At 39.1% G+C, this 12,320-nt stretch overlaps 1 protein-coding gene across 2 annotated transcripts in view; it reads left to right on the plus strand.

Moving 5' to 3' along the window:
* RBBP6 (RB binding protein 6, ubiquitin ligase) overlaps positions 1-6,186 on the plus strand; it is a 31,838-nt gene extending 25,652 nt beyond the window's left edge. Inside the window, exons 15-18 of one of the 2 annotated variants that reach the window (XM_043914536.1) lie at positions 441-803; positions 1,092-1,193; positions 2,062-3,819; positions 4,182-6,186. In XM_043914536.1, the coding sequence (XP_043770471.1) occupies positions 441-803; positions 1,092-1,193; positions 2,062-3,819; positions 4,182-5,766 (3,808 nt within the window). In that variant the 3' untranslated portion in view covers positions 5,767-6,186. The remainder of the gene's footprint in view (positions 1-440; positions 804-1,091; positions 1,194-2,061; positions 3,820-4,181) is intronic. The other variant, XM_043914537.1, reaches the window with a different exon arrangement.
* The last annotated feature ends 6,134 nt before the right edge of the window (positions 6,187-12,320 follow it).

The following is a 12,320-nucleotide window of genomic DNA, read 5'->3' on the forward strand; positions in this document are numbered from 1 at the left end:
GTTACTGATTACACATGTTAAACTAATATTTGTTCTAGTTTGAAGGGTCTTTACACATTTACTCAAAAAGATTATAGGAAGTGGTTTTTCTTCATTTAAACTTGATCTTGGAAGGCATTTTGGGGAGAACCAGATCACAGAGACTTTAACCTATCAGCTCCTTTTAATGATGGATTAGGAAGTAACGAGATGGTTGTGAAGTGATAATTGGAACTTCACAAGAGAACTTTTAAATATAGTGTCTCCATATAAAGAAGGCCTTGTAAACTGACATCCTCTTAGTCCCTAACTGGCCTGAAAAGTTGTTTTTAACATATGAATGATGTTACCTTTACATACAATTTATATCAGTATCCTGATGCTTATTTAAGTAGTTTTGGGGTAGAAAAGATAAGCTTACTTGTCTCAGGTGCTTTAATATCTTGGAATTATTTTTCCAGAAGTATAAACCGCGGACGACATCACAGCGAAAGATCACAGAGAACTCAAGGCCCGTCACTACCAGCAACCCCAGTTTTTGTACCTGTCCCACCCCCTCCCTTGTATCCTCCTCCTCCCCACACACTTCCTCTCGCTCCAGGTGTTCCTCCTCCGCAGTTTTCTCCTCAGTTTCCTCCTGGCCAGCCGCCACCTGCTGGGTATAGTGTTCCCCCTCCAGGATTTCCTCCAGCTCCAGCCAATTTATCAGCACCTTGGGTGTCATCTGGAGTACAGACTGCTCATTCTAATACCATCCCAACAACACAAGCACCACCTTTGTCCAGGGAAGAATTCTATAGAGAGCAACGACGACTAAAAGAAGAGTAAGTGTTCTAATTTGAAATTACTCTACACTTTCATTTTCTGATGTAACATTAAATAGGTATCTTTGGAAGCATTTTCCAGTGTTTCCAGTTAGTGTAAGAAAAATCACCTAAAAATTAAACCAAGTCATACAAGCAACTTCCTCAGGGATTCCTAGTTATTTATAGTTTTAAAGTGGAAAACTAATGGCAATTTCATTCATTTCATTCATAATCTAATTACATTTGTCTTGTTAGTTTTCTTAAATGGTTTTTGTTAACTTTCACTCTTTAACTTTATTTTACTAGGGAAAAGAAAAAGTCCAAGCTAGATGAGTTTACAAATGATTTTGCTAAGGAATTGATGGAATACAAAAAGATTCAAAAGGAGCGTAGGCGCTCATTTTCCAGGTTAGTGTTTTGCAAGCCTTCACAACAGAATTGCAAATGGGACTTTGAATATCCAGGGATTAGCTATGGATATAAATAACATGACAGTTATGGAATTTTTCTGATTCGGTCTAGGTTTATAGAAATGGAAATGTAGCTTATTTCCCAGTATCTGTTTATTGAAATAGTATCTCACTGTAAATTCTATTGTGTAGAACTAGCAGTTATGGGGATTAAATTACCCTTGTCCCTTGAAGTTATTTATAGTATGAAAAAATTGGGAAATGTTTATAGAAGGAAAGAAATAGGGGAGTAGCCAAAGAATACATTTCTGAGGACCCTCTTACTTAAGGCTACAGCTTTCTGCTGGAACATTAACCTGTGTAATTATGAAATAACACTAGACTACAAATTGCTTTATTGATAGAAAAACTGAATTATAAAAATTCCCTAGAAGCTTGTTTAGAAGACTTCTTTTTTAAGCTTATGCTCGAAATATGGTTCCTTTTAAAGCTAGACTGTTGGCCAATAAAGGACAAAAAGAAAAAAATCACTGCTACTTAAAATAATCAGATAGGAAGTAAAATTTAAATTTAATTGGCATTTTCTTTAGTGTTGATTAGCTCATATAATTCACGGTACATTAATGCACTTCACTCTAATTATTAAGACTTCACTTTTGTTTTGCAACAAGTGATTGCTCTGATCTTTGTGTACTTTATTCCATTCCAGTAGAGGTCACTGTGCCTCTTTAATCATCTAAGATGAAACTTGATATAAAGAAATATGGAACCATGAGGAGAACATACTTGAATGCAAGCATCTGTATTTTACTTAGCATATATTTCTCAACTATCAATTATTGTTTTGTTTTTTGTTTTTGTTTTAGGTCCAAGTCTCCCTATAGTGGTTCATCCTATTCAAGAAGTTCGTATACTTATTCTAAATCAAGATCTGGTTCAACGCGATCACGTTCTTATTCGCGATCATTTAGCCGCTCACATTCTCGTTCTTATTCACGATCGCCTCCATACCCCAGAAGAGGCAGAGGAAAGAGTCGAAATTACCGTTCACGGTCTAGATCACACGGGTATCATCGATCTAGGTCAAGGTCACCTCCCTATAGACGGTATCATTCACGATCAAGATCTCCTCAAGCATTTAGGGGACAGTCTCCTAATAAACGTAATGTACCTCAAGGAGAAACAGAGCGTGAATATTTTAACAGGTTCAGAGAAGTCCCACCACCTTACGACATGAAAGCTTACTACGGGAGGAGTGTGGACTTCAGAGACCCGTTTGAGAAAGAGCGTTATCGGGAGTGGGAGAGAAAGTACCGAGAGTGGTACGAGAAATACTACAAAGGCTATGCTACTGGAGCACAGCCTAGACCATCAGCAAATAGAGAGAACTTTTCTCCAGAGAGGTTTTTACCGCTTAACCTTAGGAATTCTCCCTTCACAAGAGGCCGCAGAGAGGATTACTCTGGTGGACAGAGTCATAGAAGTCGAAATGTAGGTGGCAACTATCCAGAAAAGCTTTCATCAAGAGACAGTCACAATCAGAAGGATAATACAAAGTCAAAAGACAAGGAAGGTGAAAATGCTCCAGGAGATGGTAAAGGAAATAAACATAAGAAACATAGAAAAAGAAGAAAGGGGGAAGAAAGCGAAGGCTTTCTAAACCCAGAGTTACTAGACACTTCTAGGAAATCGAGAGAGCCTACAGGTGGTGAAGAAAATAAAACAGACTCATTGTTTGTTCTCCCAAGTAGAGATGATGCTACACCTGTTAGAGACGAACCAATGGATGCTGAATCTATTACTTTTAAATCAGTGTCTGAAAAAGACAAGAGAGAAAAGGATAAACCTAAAGCAAAAGGTGACAAGACCAAACGGAAAAATGATGGGTCTACTGTATCCAAAAAAGAAACTGTTGTAAAACCTGCTAAAGGGCCCCAAGAAAAACTAGATGGAGAGCGTGAAAAATCTCCTCGATCTGAACCTCCACTTAAAAAAGCCAAAGAGGAGACCCCGAAGACTGACAATGTGAAATCATCATCTTCCTCTCAAAAAGATGAAAAGACAGTCGGTACCCCCAGAAAAGCTCACTCAAAGTCAGTAAAGGAACACCAGGAGACAAAACCAGTCAAAGAAGAAAAAGTGAAGAAGGACTACTCCAAAGACATCAAGTCAGAGAAGATAACTAGTAAAGAAGAAAAGACCAGGAAGCCTAATGAGAAAAGTAAGCCACTTGATAGCAAAGGAGAAAAAAGGAAGAGAAAAACTGAAGAAAAAAGTGTAGATAAAGATTTTGAGTCATCTTCAATGAAAGTCTCTAAATTAGAAGTGACTGAAATAGTGAAACCATCACCCAAGCGCAAAATGGAGCTTGATATTGAAAAGATGGATAGGACACCTGAAAAAGACAAAACTTCATCATCAGCTGCTCCAGCCAAAAAAATCAAACTTAACAGAGAAACTGGTAAAAAAATTGGAAGTACAGAAAATGTATCTAACACAAAAGAACCCTCTGAAAAATTGGAATCAACATCCGGCAAAGTGAAACAAGAAAAAATCAAAGGAAAGGTCAGGCGAAAAGTGACTGGAACTGAAGGATCCAGCTCAACACTTGTGGATTATACCAGGTATCTGATAATTGGGGGGCAGGGATGGGGGGGGTTGCATTGTGGATTATACCAGGTATCTGATAATGGCGGGAGTGAGAATAGGGAGAATATGTTCCTTAAGAATGTATTGATGTTGGGGGTTAGCTGGTTACTCTTGTCTATGAAGATAACAATTGTTAAAAGATAACATGTTAAGTAGATTTTGGCAGTGAGCCACACTTATTTTTATGTAATCATACACACGTATCTTAGAGCAGAGTAAGTGGGCTTTTGAAACTTGAAAGGGCATTTATCATATTTAAGTTAAGTCTTTTTATACTCATCAGTGTTCAACAGTTATGAGTTCTTCATTGAATAAAAAATATTTTAATTCTTTTTAGTACCAGTTCAACTGGAGGCAGTCCTGTGCGGAAATCTGAAGAAAAAACAGATACAAAGCGAACTGTCATTAAAACAATGGAAGAATATAATAATGATAACACAGCTCCTGCTGAAGATGTTATTATTATGATCCAGGTTCCCCAATCCAAATGGGATAAAGATGACTTTGAATCTGAAGAAGAAGATGTTAAATCCACCTCACAGCCTGTATCGAGTGTGGGAAAACCTGCCAGTGTTATAAAAAATGTTAGCACTAAACCACCAAACGCAGTCAAGTATGCTGAAAAAGAAAGTGAGTCATCAGAGAAAATTCAGAAACTCACCAAGGAGGTGAGCCATGAAATTGCACAGCATGAGGTCAAAAGTTCAAAAAACTCTGCATCTAGTGAAAAAGGGAAAACCAAAGATCGAGAGCACTCAGTATTGGAAAAGGAAAACCCAGAAAAGAGGAAGAACAACAGCGCTCAGCCAGAGAAAGATGGTAACCTGGACCGTCTGAATGAGCAAGGAAATTTTAAAAGTCTGTCTCAGTCTTCCAAAGAGACTAGAACTTCTGGAAAAGAAGATAAGCATGATTCCATTCGAGGTTCCTCAAATAAAGACTTCACTCCCAACAGAGACAAAAAAACAGATTATGACAACAGAGAGTATTCAAGTTCCAAACGTAGAGATGAAAGGAATGAATTAACAAGAAGAAAAGACTCTCCTTCTCGGAGTAAAGACTCTGCATCTGGACAAAAAGCTAAGCCAAGGGAGGAGAGAGATTTGCCTAAAAAAGGAACAGGAGAGTCCAAAAAAAGTAATTCCAGTCCCACGAGAGACAAAAAACCTCATGACCATAAAGCCACTTATGATACTAAACGCTTAAGTGAAGAGACAAAATCTGTAGATAAAAATCCTTGTAAAGATCGTGAGAAACATATGTTAGAGGCAAAGAACAATAAAGAGTCAAGTGGCAATAAATCACTTTATATACTTAACCCACCTGACCCACAGATTGAGAAAGAGCAAGTTACTGGGCAAATTGATAAGAACACCATCAAACCTAAGCCCCAGTTAAGTCACTCCTCTCGACTGTCCTCTGACTTAACTAGAGAAACTGATGAAGCTGCTTTTGAACCAGACTATAATGAAAGTGACAGTGAAAGCAATGTGTCTATAAAAGAGGAAGAAACTGCAGGAAAGGTTTCTAAGGAACTGAAAGATAAAGTAGTAGAGAAAGCAAAGGAGAGCCTGGACACGGCAGCAGCCAGCCAGGCAGGCGTCCCCAGGAGCCAGAGTCAGAGCAGCCCGAGTGTCAGTCCGAGCAGAAGTCACAGCCCTTCTGGAAGCCAGACCCGGAGCCACAGCAGCAGTGCCAGTTCTGCAGAAAGTCAGGACAGCAAGAAGAAGAAGAAAAAGAAGGAGAAGAAAAAGCACAAGAAACATAAAAAACATAAGAAGCATAAGAAGCATGCAGGCACTGAAGCAGAATTGGAAAAAAGCCAAAAACACAAACATAAGAAAAAGAAGTCAAAGAAGAGCAAAGATAAAGAAAAGGAGAAGGAGAAGGATGACCAAAAAGTGAAATCTGTCACTGTGTAGAAGGGCAGATTTTTAAAAATTGACTTAATTCCTAAGTCATCTGTATTAAATTTTGTTATAATGTAAAGAGATTCAAGCCTTGTAAATAATGATACGGAAGACCCTGTGCTGCACTTAAAATATTGCTGCTTGATTATTTGATTTTTACATCAGAGCTTTATAACACGAACTTTTGTACAGAATTGTGAGTTGTGACCATGTAACATGAGAGGTTTTGCTAGGGCCTATTATTTTTAACCACCATTAATTAGTTGGGGTGGAGTTTACTGTACTGTGAAATTTTCACATTTGAATTTTTTTAATTGCCTGGCAAAAGCTGATATCAGTTCTAAAATATCAGCAGAATGATTTGCTGAATTCATTACAACCCTGTTATGTCACTTTTTGATTACAATAAAAGTTTTCAGTAAACTTTTCAAATGTTGACTGCCTTATTTGAAGGAAAGTGTGTCATGACCTTTCACTTCCCCCTTCCATTTCCCTATTAAAAGTATCCTTTGAGTCTTTAGTATAAACTGAACTGTATGTATAAATTCTGAAGTAAACATGGAAAATGTACTTCATTTGTGGGCTGATAATAGGTGGCCAGAAATAAGGAATCATGGTTAATTTGATTTCTGGGTGAATAAATCTAGAAGGGTCATAAATAAAGTTCTAAATCACACTTACCATACGTGGCCTACCCAGTCTGTGTCCAGCAGCAAGCAGTAATAGGTCCAGAAGCACTAGGTAGAGACTACAGTGGGTTTCCTTAATGGCTCTGGTTCAGGAAGCTTATTGTAGTCAATAAAAAGCTATTGAAAGGATGTTGGGAGCTGGTAAGAATGGTACTTTAGAAACAGCTGTGTAAGTAGAGATTAAGAAGACAGTGGCTAAAAGGAGGGAAAGAGACTAGTTCTAGTTTGAGGTAAAGATCCTGAAATGCTTTGGTCCAGGGCACCGGCCTGGTGGTGAGAGAAGAACGGGGTTACATTAGCAGCAACTCGGTTCACTTCCTTGATATTATTTCCCAAGTGTACCGCTTGGGTATTATTTCCTGTATGCCGTTGTTGGTACTGAAGCAATGTTGTTTTAGGTGGTACACAGACATACATGAGAATGTTTTCTAATGCAGCATTTAATATGTAAGGGAAAACAGTAAATGATTTAAAGAATGTAAAGGTAATAAAAATGCTATTCACATCAAGAAAGCCATTCAGGACTGAATTAAGTTTGGGAAATGTTGCCTTTAAATGAAACCAACTTGACTTTAAAGAGCTCTTCTTTTGCTGATTTGTAAGTCTTTTTTTAAAATTTCCAGACATCTCCATCATGGGGGAGTTCTGCCCACTGCTAGCCTCACCCCTTTCCAATCTCACAACACGTTCCACTTGTGCTTTCAGATACTCCAGCAAGACCACACTCAATTCTTAATAATCTCGGCCCCACATCTAGGCTATATCTCCCACATTCACTGAGGATTTTGGCATCTAGAACTCACTTTTATCATACGTTCTATCATGTGAGGTTAGACGTTTCACTACCTGGGTGCATCGTTAGGAATTCACTTTGAGCTCAACTGGCCGTCACTTTAATTGCAGTCCACTCCTATGACAATTTACTTGAGTTAATCACCACCTGTCACCATTCCCACCTTAAAATTTCAACTCGAGTGTGTCATCTGCAACCTACTTTTTCTGCTCCTTTCCCTATTGGCCTTATTTAGACCTGAGGTTTCAACTCATCCCTTGGTCACTCTTACTGTCTTTCCTTCTACAGCTGCCTGTATCGCATCATTTCAGCCACATGCTAACACTCCCAAAACCTGCTCACCCTTACCCATCTTGCTTATCTAAACGGCTCAGTCCCCAACACTAGATACAGGTGCTGATCACTGCTGCTTAACAACTAAAAGGCTTGAGAGAGAATTGAAATAACTGCCAGGCACTGTGCTAGGTGCAGTCCTTACTTGACCCTTGAGAATTCTAATGGCTCATGTTTAGTGCTGCTTTGAGCAGGAAACTCCAGTGCCTGTGAGGTTCAGCCCAACCTGGAATACTTAGCTAGTGCCTAACTAGTCCACCTAAATAACCCCTGCCATTTGGAGTTGGACATGTGAAATCCACCTATCTTTGCTGGTTTCCAAAAAGGTCATGTTCTATCTACTCAATTGACTGCTCTGGCTGGAATTTCCTTCCTCCTCTACCTATCTCACAAGTTACTACCCATTGTTTGAGAGTTAGCTTGGTTGTTTTGAGTTCTCAGGGTTGCTTGTCTACCTCAAAATAACACCCTCAGGACACAATTGCATCACTGAATATGCTATAGTATTAATAACTCCAAAGTGCTTACTATGAACTGTCTGGTCTCCACTGCGTCATGGAAGCCAGCAACATGTCAGCTTTTTTAAAGACAGGAATATAACTTTTGAGCTCCTATAGATCTGGGAGACAGTGTCCTTCCAATGTGCTTCCAAGTGTCCTTCCAAAACCTTATAATTAAGGGTTGAAAAATAACTCCTTTGCTAGTCTCAGCATGCCAAATGAAGAAAGCTAATCCCCTCCAAGATGTTTAAGGCAGGGATTCAGAGAAGGTAGGCAACTAGTTTTAATGGTTTATTCTGATTTGTGCTAGTGTCCCCACCTATGTCTTCTCCACTTTTTCCTGTCTTTTAATTCTTTCAGTGACCTCTGTTCTTATTGTACAAAACTATACAGAATAGAACCTCTGGTTTGGAACTTTCATCAAAGTCCTTTTACACCACTGCCATTAATCCAGCTTCAGTGGGTTTCTTAGCAACAATGAAAACCTCACTAGCACACATACAGTGTACTCTGCTTTGTCTTTTTATATACCATGTGCTTAAGTCGCTCAGTCATGTCCGGCTCTGCGACCCCATGGACTGTAACCCACCATGCTCCTCTGTCCTTGGGATTTTACAGACAAGAATACTGGAGTGGGTTGCCATTTCCTCCTCCAGGGCATCTTCCTGACCCAGGATTCAAACCTGCATCTCCTGTGTCTCCTGCATTGCAGGTGAATTGTTCACCTGCTGAATCATCGAGGAATCACATCCTTTTGACTAGCATTTTTCATTTTTAAGAAGTGAGAATGATTTTGAAATAAGAGAACTGAATAAACCATATAAATCCTTGATACAGGATAATGTGGAGCTGCTATAAGTGAGTAACAGGCATACAACGTGAAAGACATGGGGTTAACAGGAACATTCAGAGATTTCATGTGTGGACTTCCCTGGTCCAGTGGTTAAGAATCCACCTGTCAGTGCAGGGAACCTGCGTTGGATCCCTGGTCAAGGAAGATCTCACATGCTTTGGAACAGTTAAGCCCTCTTGCCACACCCATTGAGCCCACATGCTGCAACTACTGAAATCCATGCTCCACAGCAAGAGAATTCCACAATGAGAAGCACAAGCCCGGCAATGAAGAGTAGCCCCTGCTTGCCACGTGCAGCAACAAAGGCCAAGTGCAACCAAAAATAATGATCTCATGTGAATTTTTTCAGTAACTTCAAGTATAAAGTTTACCAAGACTTTCTTTGAGATTATTAATGTCATTTAAAAATAGTTATAATTTCATTATGCACTTGGGTGAACAGTGATTTTTTTTTAAACCAACACCAACATGAATCTTTCCCACTCTGCAATGTGGCTATTTAGTAATTTGCTAGGAAGTTGGCTTGGCCAGTATAAATCTTTCTCAATTTAGTTTTCATTTTTAAAGTATTTAGTGGTACAGCAGCCAAAATGGCTATCATCAAAAAATGCACAATAAATGCTAGAGAGGGTATGGAGAGAAGGGAACCCTCCTACACTGTTGATGGTAATGTAAATTGGTACAGCCACTATGGAGAACAGTATGGAGGTTCCTTAAAAAACTAAAAATAGAGCTGCCGTATGACCTTGGCAATCCTGTGCGTATATCTGGAGAAAAACATCTGAAAGGACTCGCACCCCCAATGTGCATTGCAGCACTGTTTACAATAGCCAGAACATGGACGCAACCTAAATGCCCATCCATAGAGGAGTGGATAAAGGAGATGTGGTACACAATGGGATATTACTCAGCCATTAAAAAGAATGAAATAATGCCATCTGCAGCAACATGGATGGACCTAAAGAATATCATAGTGAAGTAAGTCAGACAGAGAAAGAGAGATGTAGTATGACATCTCTTATATGTGGAATCTTAAATGATACAGATGAACGTGACAGAAACAGACTCACAGACTTAGAGAATGAACTTATGGTTGCCTTGGGGTGGGGGGAGGGGAAAGATGTGGGGAATGGATAGTTAGGGAGTTTGGGATGGACATGTACACACTGCTATATTTAAAATGGATAGTCAACAAGGACCTACTTAGAGCACATGGAACTCTGCTCAGTATTATGTGGCAGCCTGGATGGGAGGGGAGTTTGGGGGAGAAGGGATACTTGTATATGTATGGATGAGTCCCTTGGCTATTCACTTGAAACTATCACAACTTTGTTTGCTAATTGGCTATACCCCAAGACAAAATAAAAAGTTTAAAAAACAATTGAGTTGCAAGCTAAGAGAAAAAGACTTTTAGTGGTAAAAGATACTGATATAAGGGCTTTCCTGTTGGTCCAGTGATTAGCACTCTGCCCGCCAATGTGAGGACACAGGTTTGATCACTGGTCTAGGGAGGTTCCACATACAGAGCAGCTAAGCCTCTGAGCCACAACTACTGAACCCACACTCTAGAGCCCAGAAGCTGCAGCTAATGAAGCCCAAGCACCCTAGAGTCAGTCCTCTGCAATAAAAGAAGTAACCTCAGTGAGAAGCCCTCGTATTGCAAATAGAGAGTAGCCCCCGCTCACCACAACTGGAGAAAGCCCACATGAAGCAACGAAGACCCAGCACAGTCAAAATAAACACAAATTTATCTTATGGAAACAGCATCAGACTTTATTTTGGGGAGCTCCAAAATCACCGCAGTTGGTGACTGCAGTCATGAAATTAAAAGACGCTTACTCCTTGGAAGGAAAGTTATGACCAACCTAGATAGCACATTGAAAAGCAGAGACGTTACTTTGCCAACAAAGGTCTGTCTGGCCAAGGCTATGGTTTTTCCAGTGGTCATGTATGATGTGAGAGTTGGACTGTGAAGAAAGCTGAGTGCTGAAGAATTGATGCTTTTGAACTGTGGTGCTGGAGAAGACTCTTGAGAGTCCCTTGGACTGCAAGGAGATCCAACCAGTCCATCCTAAAGGAGATCAGTCCTGGGTGTTCATTGGAAGGACTGATGCTGAAGCTGAAACTGTAATACTTTGGCCACCTCATGCAGAGTTGACTCATTGGAAAAGACCCTGATGCTGGGAGAGACTCGGGGCAGGAGGAGAAGGGGACGACAGAGGATGAGATGGTTGGATGGCATCACCGACTCGATGGACATAAGTTTGAGTAAACTCCAGGATTTGGTGATGGACAGGGAGGCCTGGCGTGCTGTGATTCATGGGGTCGCAGAGTCGGACACGACTGAGCGACTGAACTGAACTGAATACAAGAGTGGACATACATTTAAGATTTAAAATATTCTTTTGTAGAGACTGACACCTTAAAATTTTGATAATTGCTTATAAATATGTTTTTACCTAGGCTTAATGATATATGATTAAAGCTGGTAGACTGATTCTTTTTCATCTCCTAAAAATCAACACATTTAATGAAAAATGAATATAGGGCAAACTATATCAGTGTTAGGAATCAGGTAAAATATAAGAGGGGCAGACATAGTCAGAAATGTGTAATTTCTACCACAATACCACATTTTTAAAATTTAGTTTTTTTCTGTTTTTGTTTTTGAGTGAGTGTGTGTGTGTGAGTTGTGTGAGTGTGTGAGTGTGTGTATGTGTGAGAGTGTGTGTGAGTGAGTGTGTGTGTGTGTGAGTGTGTGAGTGTGTGTGTGAGTGTGTGGTTTCAGTTTCCTTTGTTTTTGTCACTCAGCAGTGGGTGGCCATACTGGTGATTATTACTGTTGGAAACATACTAAGAATAAAAACAAAATAGCAGTTCATCAATTAGTAGCAATTTTTCTGTTAAGAAAAGGTTGAAACTGACAGTTAACTCCTGAAATTTTGAGTCCCTTGAATAGAATTGTTATTTAGGAGGGATTTCAACTTGACTTCATCAAGTTGATTTGCATTTGAAAATAATCCAATCCAAGAATCCAAGGAATCTTGACTTTACTCAGAATTTCAAGTCAGAATCTCAGGCTAAAGAACAGCCTTCCAGTCATGCAATCAATTGTTACCTCTTGTAATTACTCTGGGAAATATTATTTTTCTACATTTAGTGTGTCTTTATTTCTTAGTTTAATAGTTTAATAATATATTCTTAAATATTAATTATCTTAAATATTAATTAGCTTGGGAAAAGAAATTTAATAAATATCAACTTACAAAGTCACATTGAGATAATTTAAAATGTTTCTTAAAAGAACTCATTAGCACAATTCATAAATATTTTATATATAACTGACATAACTTTGTATTAGTTTAAGTTTTATAATCTGTTGATTTGATAGACTTATA

This window comes from Cervus elaphus, chromosome 10 (genome assembly GCF_910594005.1).
Source record: "Cervus elaphus chromosome 10, mCerEla1.1, whole genome shotgun sequence".
NCBI lineage: Eukaryota > Metazoa > Chordata > Mammalia > Artiodactyla > Cervidae > Cervus > Cervus elaphus.